Source organism: Lactuca virosa, chromosome 4 (genome assembly GCF_052849685.1).
Source record: "Lactuca virosa cultivar CGN04683 chromosome 4, Lactuca_virosa_CGN04683_v6, whole genome shotgun sequence".
NCBI lineage: Eukaryota > Viridiplantae > Streptophyta > Magnoliopsida > Asterales > Asteraceae > Lactuca > Lactuca virosa.
In genome coordinates this window covers 130266122-130285145 of record NC_136429.1, presented here as the reverse complement: position 1 = coordinate 130285145, position 19024 = coordinate 130266122, and the positions used below count along the sequence as shown (strand labels likewise).

General features: G+C 32.0%; 1 protein-coding gene across 1 annotated transcript; it reads left to right on the top strand.

Annotated features, from left to right (window-relative positions):
- The first annotated feature begins 806 nt into the window (after positions 1 to 806).
- LOC145107392 (WD repeat and SOF domain-containing protein 1) lies at positions 807 to 5353 on the top strand. Its single transcript, XM_079044266.1, has 18 exons — positions 807 to 1003; positions 1265 to 1562; positions 1756 to 1845; positions 1997 to 2108; positions 2433 to 2460; positions 2668 to 2766; positions 2877 to 2937; positions 3024 to 3058; positions 3168 to 3242; positions 3393 to 3488; positions 3583 to 3646; positions 3810 to 3863; positions 4091 to 4176; positions 4254 to 4314; positions 4397 to 4461; positions 4548 to 4653; positions 4772 to 4860; positions 5002 to 5353. Exons 2-18 carry the CDS (start codon positions 1497 to 1499, stop codon positions 5162 to 5164), a joined length of 1350 nt encoding a protein of 449 aa, XP_078900392.1. The 5' UTR covers positions 807 to 1003; positions 1265 to 1496; the 3' UTR covers positions 5165 to 5353.
- Positions 5354 to 19024: the final 13671 nt, after the last annotated feature.

The window sequence follows — 19024 nt, the reverse complement described above, 5'->3', positions numbered from 1 at the left end:
AATATTCACATGTGATATACCATGTAATACTATGTAATATTCACATATGAAATATCATTTAATATTCATAAGTGAATATACCATCTAATATTTACAAGTAAATATACTATGTTAATATTGACAAGTGAATACATCGTCCAATATTTAAATATGAATATACTATGTTTATTATATGCTATATTCATATATGAATGATACTTAAATTGTAAAAAAAATAAATCATACTTTTTATTCATAAGTGAATAACGAATGTACTCTGATGCATTTTTATTCACTTATGAATAACGATAGCTGAAAATATAATTTTTTTTTTTATTTTATCTTAAAACTATATCAATATGAATGTCTATTTGTAGAGAATAAAAAATCATGAATTTTGGTATATTTAAAATCATTTTTTTGATAAAAATAGCTTCTAAAAATTAAAAAAAACGAAAAAAAACTATGTTTTTGTATATATTAAGGTAATGATTAGCATAGTTTAAGGAAATATGTTTTGTTGGAAAACACATGTCTATTTATTTCCCATTTCCGCTGGTACGACGGAGGCTTTTGCGGCAAAAATAAATGAGTGGCTGAGAATGATTCCCCATTCTCAACCTTTTTTTTTCTCAAATGAACCCTCCCCTATATATATATATATATATATATATATATATATATATATATATATATATATATATATATATATATATATATATATATGATAATAGTAAAAAAAATCATTTATAAGGATTAGATTTAAAAAAAAAAAAAAAAAGCCGCTACGTCCCCTTGCCACTACGTCCTCTTACTTATTTCACTACGTTTACGTTTAGGAATGGAGCAATATACCCTTAACCTAATAAAGTTTTCGTTCGTATGCTTCACCAGAAGACAAAGAAACAGCGCAGCCTCCCTTCTTCTCCAGTCGCTCCTCAGGCGATTCCCTATTCCTCGTCGTTGATTGCTCACCGCCGACTTCCATCGTCGGATACTGTCGCACACCACAAATACGATTTATGTACGATTTTCTTCATCGTTTACTGCTTTCGTTCAACTGTATTTTGCTGCTCTCGATTTTCCTTTTTCCCCCGATTTCTGATGAAAACGAAATCATGTGTTTGTTGAAATCGAAGTCTGTATGATGTCTGCTTTAGATGTATGTGTTCAATTGCTTCGATTTTCTTTTTTCCCCTGATTTCAGTTGAAATTGCCTGCTGTTTATCTGTTCAATTGTTGTGTAATGGTTCAATTGCTGCCTAATTGCTGCTGTTCATAACAGGAAATACACATTGTGTTCATAACAAGAACATACATATTGTCATAATATAAAAGGAAGCCCTTTTTGGTAATTTTGCCAAACACCCCCTTACAGGCCGCAAGTCCTCGTGAATCATCGGCTTTCTCACCTCTGCCGCCGCCGGAACTACCATCAACGTTACCGAAGCTCTGCATCTAAATCTATTTGATAAACTCTGCAACGAAACAAACGTTCACTTACTGTTTTTAGAAGTATGAGGGTTAAGGTTATTTCTCGCTCTGCAGATGATTTTACACGCGAGCGGAGTAATGATCTTCAGGTAATTTTGTTTCACTGTCTGTATGATTTCGAGAAAAGAATAGCAAATTTATTAGATTTACTACAAAACCCCTGTCGAGTTTTCGTGCGATGAGTGCTTCGATTGACATCAAAATTCAAGCGTAGTTTTTTTTTTTGAAACGATGGGAGTCTGTGTATTTCGTTGATGTTAATTTCATTTCCTATTGTATCAGAGGGTTTCTCGAAACTACGACCCAAACCTTCGTACTCAAGAGAAGGCGGTGGAGTATGTTAGAGCCCTTAATGCAGCTAAATTAGATAAGGTAATAGTCTCTCTCTATTCGATACCTGTTTGATATGCTTTTCATTTTTCTAACTAATAGATTTGTTGTGCTTTGAATGTTAAAGCAAATCATTGTTTTTTAGTTATTTTTTGTTACAGTTGAGATTAATTTTGACATGGACACATGGTAGGTATTTGCAAGACCATTTATTGGAGCCATGGATGGGCATATAGACGCCATCTCATGTATGGCAAAAAACCCTAGTCACTTGAAAGGTGTATTTTCTGGTTCTATGGATGGAGGTATGCTTCAGTTGCCATATTTATTTGTTTCTTTTGGCCTATGTTTTTTCTTCTTTTAATTCAATAACACATACAAATAGATCAAAGATTTTCTTTCAAACGTTTGTGAACTTAACTTGATATAGGGAAAGATGTAACACTAAGTTTATAACGTTATATAGCAATTTTTGTTTACTTACTGGTCATTAAGTTTTCAGTAAGATTTAGTCACTATATGGAGTATGTATTATTTGTCAAACTGAAAAGACAAGTGTTTCTTTTGGCTATATGTTTTTAAAAACCAAGTTATGTTCTGTAACCTGTTGAATTTGTGATTCCTTGCAGATATTCGTTTATGGGATATTGCTTCGAGGTAATACTTTACTCTGTTCTAACCTTGTAATTATTCAATTTTCATTAATTATATTTCTGCAACCTATGATATGTTATATATATGACCTGAATAGGTTAGCATATCCAATACAATATGATTCTTGATGACATGACATATGACATACAACAACATATGAAGAAATTTCTGTTTCTTATAATTCTTTGGAAATCTAACTTTGTATTGTAGGAAAACAATTTGTCAATATCCTGGGCACCAAGGTGCAGTACGAGGTTTAACTGTATCTACAGATGGGGGTGTTCTTGTTTCATGTGGAACTGATTGCACGTAAGCTTTATGATGTTAGATTTGGGTAGTGTTTGGTATCATGGAAATGTCTTATAATCCTGAACTTGAACATTAACTTTGATGTGTTTATTGTTACTTAATTGAATCAGTGTTAGACTGTGGAGGGTTCCTCTTTCAAGTGGCATCGACTCATCTGATTCCTCAGAAAAGGTTAGTGCTAAGTGCTAACCCTAGTTTGGTTTCTTGATTCTTGCTCATGTTAACATGTTTATGCAAATTTATGTTTGTGATTGCAGTTAATTGCATCCTATGTTTGGAAAAATGCCTTCTGGTAAGTTTACTAGTATATTACTATCTCTTGCAAGTTGCATGTAACCCATTGTGAAATTCAACGATTATCTTTTTCATGTTTTCATGGATTGTGACTTTATTATTTTCAGGGGTGTGGACCATCAATGGGAAGGTAATCTTTTTGCCACAGCTGGTGCTCAAGTTGATATATGGGACCCCAATAGGTAATGAGCCAAATTTAGCTCAGATCATTGATACAATAGTGTTTTGTTTCGTATGATGGAATTGAGAAGGGAAAGGAATGGAATGCGTCATTCCATTCCATCCAAGACCTGTATAGTTTTGTGTGTCTAATTGGTGTGCTCATGATATAGGTCTCAGCCAGTTAACAGTTTCGAATGGGGAAATGACACAGTTATTTCTGTCCGATTTAATCCTGGGGAACCAAATATACTTGCAACATCTGGGAGGTCAGTTGATTCTATATAATATATATAACATTGGCTTAAATGCAAGAAACAGCTACACTCTAAAGATTTATTTATTTATTTATTTTTTTGGTAGTGATCGGAGCATAACAATATATGATCTTCGAACGTCTTCACCAGCAAGAAAACTTATCATGAGGGTATGTATGCAAATATATAATTATAGTTGACATATTTCCCTAGATAGATACATACATATATATTGGTGTGTATAATATAATGCTATCTTAGTTGTAGAATATTTTGGTCGAATTAACCATTTTTAATTTTTTATTATTAAACGTTATATTTTTTTCTTTTCAGACAAAAACAAATTCTATTGCTTGGAATCCAATGGAGCCGATGAACTTCACAGCTGTAAGTACCAACTGGACATCATCTACAACATGCACTTTCCACATCCCCAAACCATTATAAATTATAAAAATATTGGAATAATCTACAAAAGTACACATCTTATCAATCATGTGTAAGTTGAAATGTTCAAATTACAAAAATCTGAAACCAAAAAACACATCCCATCTGCGCAAAAGACATGAATGCCCGCCCTCATATATGGTTTCTAACACTTAATTTTGTGGCAGGCAAATGAAAATTGCAATTGTTACAGTTTTGATGCAAGAAAATTAGAAGAAGCCAAGTGTGTGCATAAAGATCATGTGTCTGCAGTGTAAGATATCTACTGTGATTTTAAACAAATTCATTTTTTATATGAAGACACTAATAGATTTGATGATGACTTTGCAGTATGGATATTGATTACTCACCAACCGGTCGTGAATTTGTAACTGGATCTTATGACAGAACAGTAAGTCCTTTTTTTTAAAAAAACTAATTTTCAGTTATATTTGTATTCGTTTTAGTAAATAAGATATTTTGGATTTTCGTAGGTGAGAATTTTTCAGTATAATGGTGGACATAGTAGGGAAATCTATCACACTAAGCGAATGCAAAGGTAATCGTAATTCCCCTTGATTTTGATTTTCTGTGCATATGTTTGATTAAATTGGGGACTAAGTTTGATAATTGATGAATTTTTAGGGTGTTTTGCGTGAAGTTTAGTGGTGATGCAAGTTATGTGATCTCGGGTAGTGATGACACCAATCTCAGACTTTGGAAAGCTAAAGCATCAGAGCAACTCGGTGTTGTAAGTTTTTATTTTTTATTTTTTTTTTACATACATTTGTCATTAATAATTCATCTGTTAAAACGCTTTTTTATTGTTTCATTAATGTTGTGTAAAATGATTGAATTTTGTGTGGCAGATTCTTCCACGAGAACGGAAGAAGCATGAATATATGGAGGCTGTCAAGAATCGTTACAAGCACCTTCCTGAGGTCAAACGTATATTAAGGTATTTCCCCCTTTTTTTTTTTTTGATTCTTAGTTAACGTTTTTGGTTTCTAACTATATCTACTTTGTTCTATTTTTTAATTTATTATTCTATCTGTATACATAATATATATGTTTTCTTTTAAAAAAAAAAAATTTGCAGGCATAGGCACTTGCCAAAACCAATATACAAGGCAGGGTTGCTTAGGAGAACAATGGCAGATGCAGAAAAGAGGAAGGAAGACAGGAGGAGAGCTCACAGTGCCCCTGGAAGCATGCCAAGAAAGTCTGTACGTAAAAACAGAATCATTCAAGAAATCGAATGAGACTCTCATTAACTCAAACTGGAAATTTCATCATCAATTTTGCTTAATTTATTTTTAAGAAAATCACTGAGTTTCAGATATAGGTTACGACAACTTGCTTAAATTTGTAATGCAATTAGAAAAGTATGGATTTTGTTTTGGATACGTTTGTTTATTTACTTGTTAATGAGTAATGATTTTAGGTTGCAATTTTGGGCTAAATGTGAGATATAGTATTATTCAATTTTCATTGAAATCATTGGCCTATTATTAAATAGTATTATTGTGTTTTTAAATATGTATGCCCATCAAAATACAAACCAGTTTCCTAAACTTTTTAAATTTGTATTTAACTGTAGACTTATGTGAACAGAAACCATTTTACCAACTCAAAATCTATATGAAACTCGATTAAGCCCTTTATAATGTTTATGCATAATGAAGCCTGAGAGTAGGATCGTAGGTCACATAGTTGTGGATGCCAACCATCATGGAGTTTTCGTTTCTAATCCTTTTGTATATTAACAGTGGACAACCTTAATAGTTAATGACCTCTTTTTTCAACGCCTAAATATCCATGAATTTCATGTTTTCTTAAAAAAAATTGACGGTCGATTGACATAATAATGTGTACTTTTGTGTGACTAAATGAAAGTCTATCAATGGTTCACTAAATTTAAAGGATGATGTGGATTTTACTTGTTTCGTTCACTACGGTTTTGTGTTGAGGTTGAATCATAGAATGACAATAGTGTGGTGATGGGAACCTAGTGGTTGAGCTGTGTAAGTACCACATTAGGTCTAAGTTAAAACCTTAGCAGACCCAAAATATTGCTAGCTTTATCTGATTGACCTTCCACGTGAGCCTTAAAATAGGTTTACATAGTGCAGTTTACCATTAATTTTTTTGGAATAACAATATATGTAAATTATTATAATGAGCCTTTGTTTGATTAACATCAACCTCTAGGATTTCTTTGGTGGGTTTATTTAAGAGTACATTAAAGATTGTTGCTTTCTTTGCAATGGTTACGATTTGTGATGCAAGATTTAAACATAAGCCTAAGAACATTAAGAACAATTAAGGGACATTTTTTGAAAATACAAAGTAGTGGGGGAAGGGGAAGGGTTGAGGGAGGTCATTACATTCGATGGGATGAGTCGTCGGAAATGGTAAGTACTAAGCAGTAGGGAATGATACATTTATATGTTGAGGAGAGAGATTGGTGGTTTTGGGTGAAGGTAAGGTCTTTAATTAGATATAAAAAAAAACATAGATAAGAAAACAGCAAAAAAGCAAAATAGTTTTTTTTTATAAACACTTTGACACCATTTTTTTTCATGGAATTATTGACAAGGACCAACTGCACAAGATATTGAAATCATAAGGACCATCCGTGTAAATAAATTTGAAAATGATTAAATTAATATTGACCATTTTTGTAATTTTGTCTAAATAATATTATAAGTAAGATTATATACAATGAAAACTTTTTATGACATAATATTATTTATTAACCACTTAAAACCATCCAATACCATTAGATCAATGTTGCATTTTGGCGATTTATCCAAAAAAGTTTGATGTTATTGCTGCACATCATTGGTTGTCTTTATATTACAAGATCAAGTTTCATCGGTGTTGGTTGTTTAACTAATTGGTATTTTGTTGCTGGTATTTCAAGACTGATACTTCAAGACTTTGATTGGAGAGAAAGTTGGTTGCTATTGTTTGCTGATATGATGATTTCATGTTGATTCCAGTTTGATTTTCTACATTATCAAGTTCAATAATTGGTTTATGGTCAGGGCCGGAGTCAAGATTTTTTAATAAAGGGGGCCGTACATCGTAGTAATATGTTAAAGTATATTTTATCATCGTAATATTATATTAAATTATATTTGATCTTTGAATATTTAATAGTATTTAAATTTGTAAAAGAAATTAACAAAGAAAAATTTGTCTAAATAAAAATTACAACAACGATTTCACTTATAATTATATATTCTTTAAATAGGAAGTAAATCTAAAAAAACTAATATAGATATACATATCCAATTATATTTGTATATTTTAGTAATAAAAGAATGGAAGATGGAAAATATATAATAATAATAATAGTATATATGTGAATTTTGTATCAATGGAAATGTATGTGTTGATTGTTGACGAGTTATAAAAAACAACATGAAATGTTAATCGACTGAATATGGTAATTATACAATGTGAAGGGACTAGTTCTGTAAATGTGATGAAATACAAAATGAAATCTGTAATTCAGGGGCTTTACTTCTAAATGCTACGTTCAATTTCTAGATGTTATGTTTAGGCCTGACAATGGAGCGGGTTTTGACCCTGATCCGATCCAAACCCTTAACAATTATACGGGTTTGGAGCATAGTTTTTGATTTGTTTACCCGTTAACGACCCGTACCCGCTAAAACCCTTTTATTAAAAGGGTCGGGTATGGATCATCACCGATCCGCTCCATTTATAACCCGCCCCGTATAAATTTTAGAATTATACATTTATATTTTATACTCCCTAAATTTTACTTTAAATTCCAATCGAAAGTCCAAAGAGAAAAGGCCAAAGACTAAACTATTTATACATAGGACTCGGGGACTCAACTTCTAGACTTTCAGTCTTCTCCCAAGAATCATGATGTCATTTCATTTATATTTTATCATGTAATCACCAATTTCATTTATAAATCAATAAATTCATTTATCAACTGGAAGAAAGTTTGTAATTGTTATTCTCTATCAATGCAATCGAGGGTCAAAAACCAATTGGAAGTAACTACAATAATGATTTTAATTCCAATCGAAAGTCTTTGAGTATATAATGTGTTTTCTAAATCAACATTTGTTTTATTTAACAAATGTGATTTTATGATTGAAGTAAACTGTGTTTGATTATTCAAAAACCTACGGGTTACGGCGCGGGTTTGGATATCTGCTGATTCGGTGGATAAGGATATGAGTTTGATTATTCAAAACCCTAACGGGTTATGGAGCGGGTTTGGATCGGGTTTTGGAATTTGTTAAAAGGGTTTGGATCAAGGTCGATTCGCTCCAAACCCGCCCCATTGTCAGGTCTAGTTATGTTCAACTATGGTGAATGAAATAACAAGCAGACTAATATTAGGGGCTGAGCACCGGCCAGTAGGGGTGTTCAAAACCGGATATCCGAAAATTCGGATAGTTAGGTTTTAATATCCGAATCCATATCCGAAATTTCGGATATCCGAAATTTCGGATACGGATTCGGATATTAACTTCGGATATCCGAAAAATGTATAACTTTCAAAATAAACATCTAAAAAATATTTTTAAATCCTCTATAAAGTATTTTATGCATCGCATCTAGTAGCCAAACAAACATTACACAACAAAAAATGTTCATAAATCAGTGTATATATTCACGGTCGATGTGCATACATCAAAATTCTTTTTTAAATATTGGATTCATTACCGGTTTACCACCCATATGCAAGAATTGGGTCGGCCTCATAAAAGAGATGCAAAAAAATTAGTCGGTCTTGAAAACCATTTTGTAAATCACTCCATATTTTTAAACATTTTAGTCTAATTTTGAAAAAACAAAAATACAACTTGAAACAATGAAACATGGGAGGAAAATACACAAACTGATGATTTTTTTTCTTAGGAATCAATTTATATTAAAAGGGATAACCTTTCAAAAAAAGGTTTATTGTTTTTGTAAGAAATCGTAGAATATCCCTATACTAATAAAATAATAGTTTTATTCTCCTTTTGTCATGTGTCATTCTAATACAATTCCACATTAATATTATGCCATGTGTCAAAGAGATATATTAGGCAAATCACTATCACAATTAATGAGGTTAAAGTTTTAAATAATAGATTTTAAAATTTTTATAGAAACATTTACTTTTTTAATTATATGTTAAATTTGAAGTTATAACTAACTTTAAAATTTTGTACATCTCTTAATTAATAATTTATTTAAAATTATTTATTTAAAATAATTGATTAATAATTATGAATTTTTTGTTATGAAAATTGAATTAATTTTATAACCGTGGTTTCCACGAGTTATAAACTAGTTGAAAATAAAATTGAAAGTGATCAAGTATAATTGAAAAATGAAAAACTAATCTTGAAGCTACATAAATTAAAACCCCAATCCATACATGTAAGGTAAATTGACAGGTAAATCATAACAAGACTAAACAAAAACACATTATATAAAAAAATTAAAAAAATAGAAGTTACATATTTTCGGGTTTTCGGATATCCGAAATATCCGAAATTCTTTAAAATCGATATCCGAATCCGAATCCGAAAAATCGGATATCCGAATTTCGGATATCCGAAATTTCGGATAATTTTAGTTCGGATTTTCGGATCGGATTTTTCGGATACGGATATTTTTGAACACCCCTACCGGCGAGCCCCGGTATTCCCTCCGCCACTGTTTATGGTGTTGTTAATAATCGGTTTTTGTGGTTGTAACTAAGTTGTTTTCCCATATTTGCTATAATAATGCTCGTAAAAGTAAGAGGACGATGAATTTGTGATTATTAAACAAAAAAGTTTATGCATTGAAGATTATACTTAAAGATATATTTATTTTAATGAAAACATGATTTGACAAATTAATAAGGTAGAAAATTACATAAATCGTTCATTTGGTACTCTAAACTCGTATATTTTGTTAATTTTTTTATGAAGATTATCCTTATGTTTTAATTTATTGCGTACCTTGTCCATGTGGTTCCGTTTTATTTCAAAATTGATCTGAAATTACTATTTTACTCTTGATTAGTTTTTATTTTTAAAGACAATCTTTTGGAAATAATATTGCTTGTTGATCTTTTGGGAGACCCTTGATTTGGGTTATTAAATCCATGAGTTCTATGAGTTGTGATTTATTTATGTTTTTGGTTTTGGAGGTTTGATTCGAGTATCATCGATCACCATCATTTACTCTAAATGAAACGACCTCGGGTAACTCACTAGGCAAATCCATTGTCTAACTTATTTTGATATGTGATCAAATTGAAGACCTTAGCTTGGGTAGGGATTAACTTGGACATTAAGAAGACTGTGAAAAGTGTGGTGAGCTAAAATCGTGTTTTGATATGTTTATTGTTAACAACCTCATTAATTTTCAAACTTATTATTTTGCGACCAATGTGTTTTTCCACAAATCATAAACTCTAAATTTTTGGAAAAATGTCCACAAATGATTTTCTTTAAGTATGATTAACATAAAATTTGTGTTTTCTCACAAAATTGGGAATGGTAGTGACACACTTTTCTAGAAAGAGTGGCTGGACTCTATGACACTATAATCTCGATGCCCAAACTTATTTGTTGCTGAGAAGATGAAATGTTGCACTATTACAAAGATAATTTCCTATGATGGGCCGATGTGCGATTGGAAAAAACCCGCCAAGCAGCTTGATTAAGGGGAGCGAATTAACAGGGCCGGTCCTTTAAAGCGAATTAACAGGGCCGGTCCTTTAATTTTGAAGGCCTTGTGCGAATAGTAAAATATTGGCCCATATATATATATATATATATATATATATATATATATATATATATATATATATATATATTAAATCTAAAAGGGTGATAAATTGTATTAGGAAAAACAAAAAATTATTAAATTGATTAAGTGAAACCAAATGTGAATTTTTCAAAGTTATAGAGGTAAAACTTGTAAGTTATGAAAATTGATTTACTAAATGAAAATAATTATTAAATTTGAAGGGCCAAAGATGTAACTTTCATTGAATTATTTAAAAGAAAGATGTAAAATTGAGATCTGTGGGGATCCAACCAACGCCAAACAGCAAAAAAAAAACGCCATTGACCAGCGCTTTGGCCGGCTGAGCTAAAAGAAGGTTTTTTTATTTTTATTTTAATAATATATAGATATATTAACTAGATAATTTTTGCTAGAAGCCGGGCGCTATTTTTTTCCGGGCCCTGTTCGGCTGCACTCTTTGCACACCCTTAGGACCGGCCCTGCGAATTAACTATTATTGTTAATGTTGTTCTTCATTTCTCTTTACAGGCCTTCAGTGACTAGTGACTACTGATAATGCTCCCTTTCCCCGGATGGAATCTATACGGTTGATCTCTTGCGTAAAAACATGAATGCAGAATTATCTATTTCATGCTCTGACCCAAGTAGATGTATACAATATTTACAATTAAAGTTTTCTTGCTTCATTTGGCGAACTAGTATATATTGAATCACTTTAGGCTTGGTGTTACACGACAGAGGGGTGAATATCACATCGGATGATATGTAGTTTTTGTACAACTAGTCCGCTTCGCACCTTTATCCCTTTCTTTTTTGGGGGAAAATGCATTCTCACAACTTCAATGTTGAATCGACAAACCACCTTCTTATCATATGTTTGTTGCTGAAGGACGCTAGGCAGTAGCTTCTAAGGTGTTGTAGCATTCCCCCAACAATAATTCTCGCCTTCTCGGAAGTATTGGAGTTTACAAACTTTGCGGCTTCATGGGGACATTGTCCAAAAAAGAAAAGAAAACTCGTATTTGTAATTTGCTACGGCTTACTTTGGTGCATTTGAAAGGCAAAAAATCATAATTTTTTTAATAGAGTTGCAAGATCGTGATCTTAAGATTGAATCGAGATCATAAGATCCTAGCAAAAACATTTTAAAACATTAAAAAAAAAATACATTTTTGTCGATCATTTAACAATAAATAGTTTGAAACATGAAAAATATATAATCAATACATCATTTAGAAATAAACAATTCAAAAGAAGTTTTCTATGGTTCATATTCAATGTACTTAGTTATTCCAAGACAAAATTATATAATTTACAAAAATAGTAACAATCTTGCGATCTTATTATGATCTTACCCAAAACAACTGGTATTATCAGAATTGATTTACCTGTGTAAGATTGTAGAATCGTATGATCCTACGGTCAAGATCACAATTTTAACAACTTTGGTTCATACTACCCATACTATGACGGCAGATAACACTATGGTCTTTATTTGGTTCAAATTTAAACATAAAAAAGAAAATATTAGTTGGTCACATAGGTATTGTTACTTTTTTTTCTCTCAATTCTCAAAATATAAGAGCAGACGGTGTGGGTCGTGTTGCTTCTTGTTGTGGCTGAGTTGGCAGCCCATAACGCCGTTATAACATCAAAAACACCGCCCCCCTCCTTGTTGCATCTTGTTGTGGTGCTTCTTGTTGTCTCCATGACAAGAAGAAACGTGATCACCTATTGGCTGTCAAATTATCTCTCTCTATCTCTCTCCTCTTAACATGGTGTTATAACACCATGAACACCACTCCCTCATCTTATTGCTTCTTGTTATAACACCACTTCAAGTTATCCATACCATATGCTCTAATGTTTGAACTATTTTTTTTTGGTCCCGTCTCGTCTTGCTAGGCATGGGTTTGTTTTCCTCTCGTTGTTTCCATGAAATATGTTCTCTTTTTTTTTTCGTAATAATGAATTTGATGTACACGTTGGAGTTGGTGTGATGGGATGGATTGCATCGAGAACGGGAGACAGGGCTGGTCCCATTTCACAAGTCATTATTCATAGAGTAAATTGTACTTTTGGTCCTTATGTTTTAGATCAATTTATAGTTTAAGTCTATGTTTTCAAAAACTGATGTGATTGATCCTCATGGTTGTAAAATTATTCACAATTGGTCTCCGGTTACCATCAACACCTCTTTGTTAATTATGTGTAAAATGACAAGGTTGCACCTTTTTTTTTCATTTTCTTATTATATTTAAACAAAATTTCACGATTAGTCATTTCCAACAACTTAACCTCGAATCAAAAGCTATCCAGATTCCTTAATAATATATGTTAAAACAGTTCAATCATCAATATAATATATTAATGTAACCCAATTTCTAAATAATTCATTAGATTTTATGTTGGCATTAAAGACACTGACTGGTTCACATTAGCTACAGAGCACTCAAGAAGCACACTCAACTGGAACCCTCACCTTCGAGTACGCAGACGTTCCAAGTCAATACCTCAAAGATCCCATTTCTTCCTGCCATGACAACTACAAACAAGACAACCTTAAATCAAATTCAATTGCAGAAAAAAAAATCAACGACTAACGAAGTTAATCTTGAGAAGAGAGATTTACCCAAATCAAATCGGGTGATATATGATTCCTAAAAAAAAAAATCCCCTAAATTTATTTCATATGTCCTTCAAAACCCAAGAAAAATTAAATCCAACAAATCAAAGTCAAAGTTACTAACCTAAAAATCTAGAATATATTTTCGGCAATTTGTATTCATCATCCAAATGAGGTTTTAACCTCACTTCATTTTCTTAAAAATCACATCATGAAACTTCCATGAGCATATATACACCCATCCATAGATAATCCACAAAATAAGTTAGCTCACCAACACTTTAGAAACTCATAGAAGACAGTGGGATCATCCCCGTCTCTTAACTAATAAAAAAACATCTCCACTGTCATGAGAACCTCATCCATCGTCGTCTCCCACCCCCGACATCGTTATATCTAGTGTCATGGAACTCCATCTTTCATTTCCTTCGTCAAATTTACTTGAACACTACAATAAAATAAATTATTTTTGGATATTATTCGACAAAATTAAAAAGGGACAGAAATAAATTGATTTTAAAGTAAAGAAGATGAATGAAAAGATTGATTTCAGGAATAGTGTGTTAGAGTTGGCCTAGGAATTTTGAGTGGAGAAGAAAAAATAACTTAAGATGGTAGCGATGTGTCGGTTAAGGGTTGTGTGATTCTGGTGAGGTGATGAGAGAAAGAGACATCCTAAGATGGTTATTAGTTACGATTCTATAGAAGAGATAAATATAATTAAACAAAAACTTGACAAAATAAATAAAGAATGGTAAATTGTTAATTTCACAATTACTTAACCTCCATATTTTAACATAGTTAGTCAAAAGACCCAACAAAGAACCAACTATGAAAGGTTTTGAAACTAAGGACGGACGATGTATTTTTAACCGTTATCCTTAAAGTGATAATTTTTAGAAACCATAGGGACAAATTTTAAAATTTTATCTTATATTTATTTTAATTAATATAAGGGCCAACCTAGCTAACTATCTTTCCCATCCACCTTTAACCAACCATTGATTCCACCAACCACCATCGTCACCATGGAATCCACCACCTCCATCACTGCCCCTACCACCACCACAAGTGGCACCAAAAATTAGAAGTTGTAGCGTAAAATCATAAGCAACTTAAAATGCTAGCTTAAAAATAAAATCAAAACAAAAAATAGGAAGGACATATCTAATCAAAATAAATAAAAACAAGAAGGATATATTTTTAATCAAAACCAGAGTGATAGATGGGTTGGGTTATATCAACAATTGCACACCAAAAAAAAAAAAGAGGTGTTTTATTGTTGGTGTTATAGGCGAAGTGAGGTTGGTTTTCGCTGACAATTATATGTTAAAAAGAGAGAGACAGTTCTAGCATCGTGTAACGTCTGGTTCCTGGTATACACTTAAAATTTTTATTTATTCATTTTTGAAGGGCTACTCGACGAGTTGGTGGCCCTAACTCGTCGAGTAAAAGGCAAAATATGCGCGGGTTTTAAGTGAGCTACTCGACGAGTAGGACAGTCTGGATGAAACCCTAATCTTTAGGGATTGCACCTTATATAAGCATCATATCCGGCCTCCACCCCAGCCTCCATCACCTCCAAACCCTAATCTTGAAACCCTAATCAACCTTGAGTGATCTTGAGCTATTTTTTGCCATTTTTGTGATTTAAAGCTAGAAGAAGGAAGCAAGGACTTGGAGTTGTAGAAGGAAGGCTAAAGATCCATAGCTAAGGACTCATTTCTGTCTTGATAGAGGTATAAAGCTTATACCTTGGTTTGTATTCACTTAGATATTCATTTGAGCTTGTATATTGTCACTTTTGGGCCATTTCCAAGGTCATTCCGAGATTTGAACCCTTGGGGATGTAAGGACTTCTGATCTGGGCACTCTTGAGTTTTAGAAGCTCAAAGTTGCCACCTTTATTCAACCATGGCCCTATTCCATGACTTAGACCTCCATTTTAGCTTGTGGTGGGTGTTTTAGCTTCATAACACCATGTATGCACGTAAAGTCAGCAACTTTACGTGTAAAGCTAGTCTAAGGAGTCCAGATCTATGAGTTGGAAGCATTGGAATTGATTAGAATCGACTGTATGGATTTGGAATATGGGGGACTCGACGAGTTGTTCTTGTGACTCGGCGAGTCGGGTCGTGGACCCCTAACCCTTTTCTGGGTTGAGTGAAACCGTTGAGTCTAGGAGATGACTCAGTGAGTTGGGAAAGTTTAGGACTCGGATAATGAAGAACTCGACGAGTCCAAGGAGGGACTCGACGAGTTAATACGTTTTATCCTGATATTATGGTAGGAGGAACTTGACGAGTCTGGGAAGGGACTCGACGAGTTGACTCGGTTGAACACGAGTCTGAGTGGTACATGAACTCGCCGGGTTGGGAGATAACTCGGCGAGTTGGGGTTGACTGGGAGTTGACATTGACTTTGACTTTGACCAGGATGTTAACTTTGACTAAGGGTAAAATGGTTATTTTACCCTGAGAAGGATTATCAGATTTTTGACTAAGTATTATTGTGATATTGATAGCCGGGGAGTCGTTGGATCAGCTATTAGATATTCATCACCACGAGATTCTGCAGACAACTTTGCAAGGTGAGTTTTCTCCAGTAGGAACGGGTCTACGACCACAATGTCGGCCCGTTTAGATGTTAGTAGTTCCGGACTATGGTCCGATACCGGGGCGGTCCCGAGAAGCGTTTATGTATGGTTGATGTCTTTGTGATTCTTGCATGTTATGTGTTATGTGTTCCGGGCTTCGGTCCGATGTCGGGGCAAGCCTGATGTATGTTAGCTTATATGTTATGTGTCATGCGTTCCGGGCTTCGGTCTGATGCCAGGGAAAGCCCGATGTATGTTAGCTTATATGTTATGTGTCATGCGTTCCGGGCTTTGGTCCGTTGTCGGGGCAAGCCCGATGCCAGACGAGGTCCGATGCCAGATGCGGTCTCATGCCAGGGTAAGCCCGATGCCGGGTGGGACCTGATGCCGGGTAAGCCGATGTCGGGTTCGTCCCGATGCAGCTCGGCGGAGTCCCAAAGTTATGTTATATGTTATGTGTATGGTATGTGGTAGTTTGGGGAGCTCACTAAGCTTCGTGCTTACGGTTTTCAGTTTTGGTTTCAGGTACTTCCACTAGCAAGGGGAATGGCTCGGGATGATCGCATGACACACACCACAGTTTTAGCTTGGGATTGTTAGACTCTGGTATTTTCTCACGTGATCTTGATACAATATTTGACATGATTTTTTGAGAGAGATGATTTGTGATTTTATTATGATATTGATGAATTATGGTTTTAGTAAATGATTTTAAAAAGAATTTTTTTTGTCTGTATTTTTGGGATGTTACACATCGATGCCTGAAGTAATATGGGGTTGGGTTACACCGATAGTTGTAGGAAGAAAGAGAGAGGTGTAGTGGTGTTGGAGTTGTCGACCATAAAAAGAGATAGATAGATAAGGATAAAGAGAGGGGGATGAGAGAAAGAGAGATATAAAGAGGGTATCGTTGGGTCTGCCAATCATATGAGAGAGTAGAAATATGTGAAATGGTTCTCGATGATATGTTAGGGCTTTGGCGGTTCTTTTTCCATTTTGGGAAATCTCCAGAAAAGTCCCAAAATTTTGGGAAATTTTTTAATTAAGTCTTAGATTTTATTTTTTGAATAGAAAAGCCCAAGAAACCGGCTAATTTATTCATTTTAACCATTTTTGTCCCGTTCAACAAGTCATGAGACCAAATCGTTAATTTTTCCAAAATAATGAGACTTTTCTGCAGATTTCATCAAAACTTGTATATAATGTATAAACGTATTTTTTTACGTATTTATATCTATTTTTACCTATTTTGTATATTTATTTTAAGTTTTTATATGTATATGTTTATGTATTTTAAATGTATAGACGTATTTTTTTTACGTATTTTTATGTATTTTTAAGTATTTTATATATATATTTTATGTATTTTTATGTGTTGTTTTTTATGTATTATATATTTACATATATTTTTACATATTTATGTATTTTTTTTATAAATTTTTACATGCATATGTTTACATTTTTTTATGTATTTTAAATTTATAAACGTATTTTTAACGTATTTATATGTATTTTTAAGTATTTTACATTACTTTATTAATTTTTATGTGTTATTTTTTTATGTATTACGTATTTATGTATTTTTTTAAGTTTTTTATATAGTTGTTATGTATTTTTATGTATTTTAAATGTATAAACATACTTTTTTACGTATTTATATGTATTTTACATATTTTATGTGTTTTTTTATGTATTACGTATTTTTATGTATTTATGTATTTTTTTAAAGTTTTTTATAAAAATGTTTATGTATTTTAAAAGTATAACTGTATTTTTTTTTACGTATTTATGTATTTTTATTCAAATCGTGTTCACCATTTCATCCAATTCGTTCAACTTCTTCGAGTATGTCTAGATGGTTTTTCTACATACCCACATATTGTAAGCTTTTCCCATTCGCTTATCTTGAAATTAAATATCGAATGGGAAAAACTTAAAATATATGGGTATGTAGGAAAACCATCTAGACATACTCGAAGAAGCTATGTGAATTAGATGAAATGGTGAAGACAACTTAAAGTAAAAATACATAAATACATAAAAATAATACGATTATACATAAAAATACACAAAAAATATGTAAACTACTTAAAAATACACACACACACACACATATATATATATATATATATATATATATATATATATATATATATACATTTAAAATACATAAACATATATATATAAATTTTATAAAATATACATAAATACATAATACATATAAAAATACATAAAAAATACGTAAAATACTTAAAAATACATATAAATATATAAAAAAATGTTTATACATTTAAAATACAAAAACATATATATAAAAAACTTAAAAAATACATAAATACGTAAAAATACATCTAAATACATAATACATAAAAAATAACGCATAAAAATATGTAAAATGGTTAAAAATACATATAAATAGGTAAAAAAAATATGTTTATACATTTAAAATACGTAAACATATACATATAAAAACTTAAAAAAATATATAAATACGTAAAAATATATATAAATACGTAAAAATATGTTTATACATTATATATAAATTTTGACGAAATCTGTAGAAAAATACTATTATTTTGGAAAAATTAACAATTTAGTCTCATGATCTATTGAACCGGTCAAATGGGCTAAAGTGAACAAAATAGCTAGTTTATTGGGCTTTTCTATTTAAAAAGTGAAAATTTTAATATTTTTCTGTTCAAAAAATAAAATTTATGACTTTATTAAATTTTTTTCCAAAATATTAGGATTTTTTAGAGATTACCCTTGGATTTTTATCAAAATATCCTTTGTTAATAAAAATTTCAAAATATCATAAAATACAAAAAAAAAAATGAGTATAATGGTCCTTTTATGCAATTTTAACGGATAGGACGTGATGTTGACAATCTTAGGGACAAGACGTGTCAATTTTTTAAAATATTAGGATGATAAACATAATTATTTTAAAATTGGACTCTAACTGCATATTGGTATAAACTAAAGGGACTAAACTATAATTTACTCTAACTCATTGTTATGGACGGCAGCGACGGAATACGTGTATTAGTGGGTTGACCGAGTCAAGACGTGATAGCTGGTGGACCCACTACCAACGCCGCTTTTATCTTT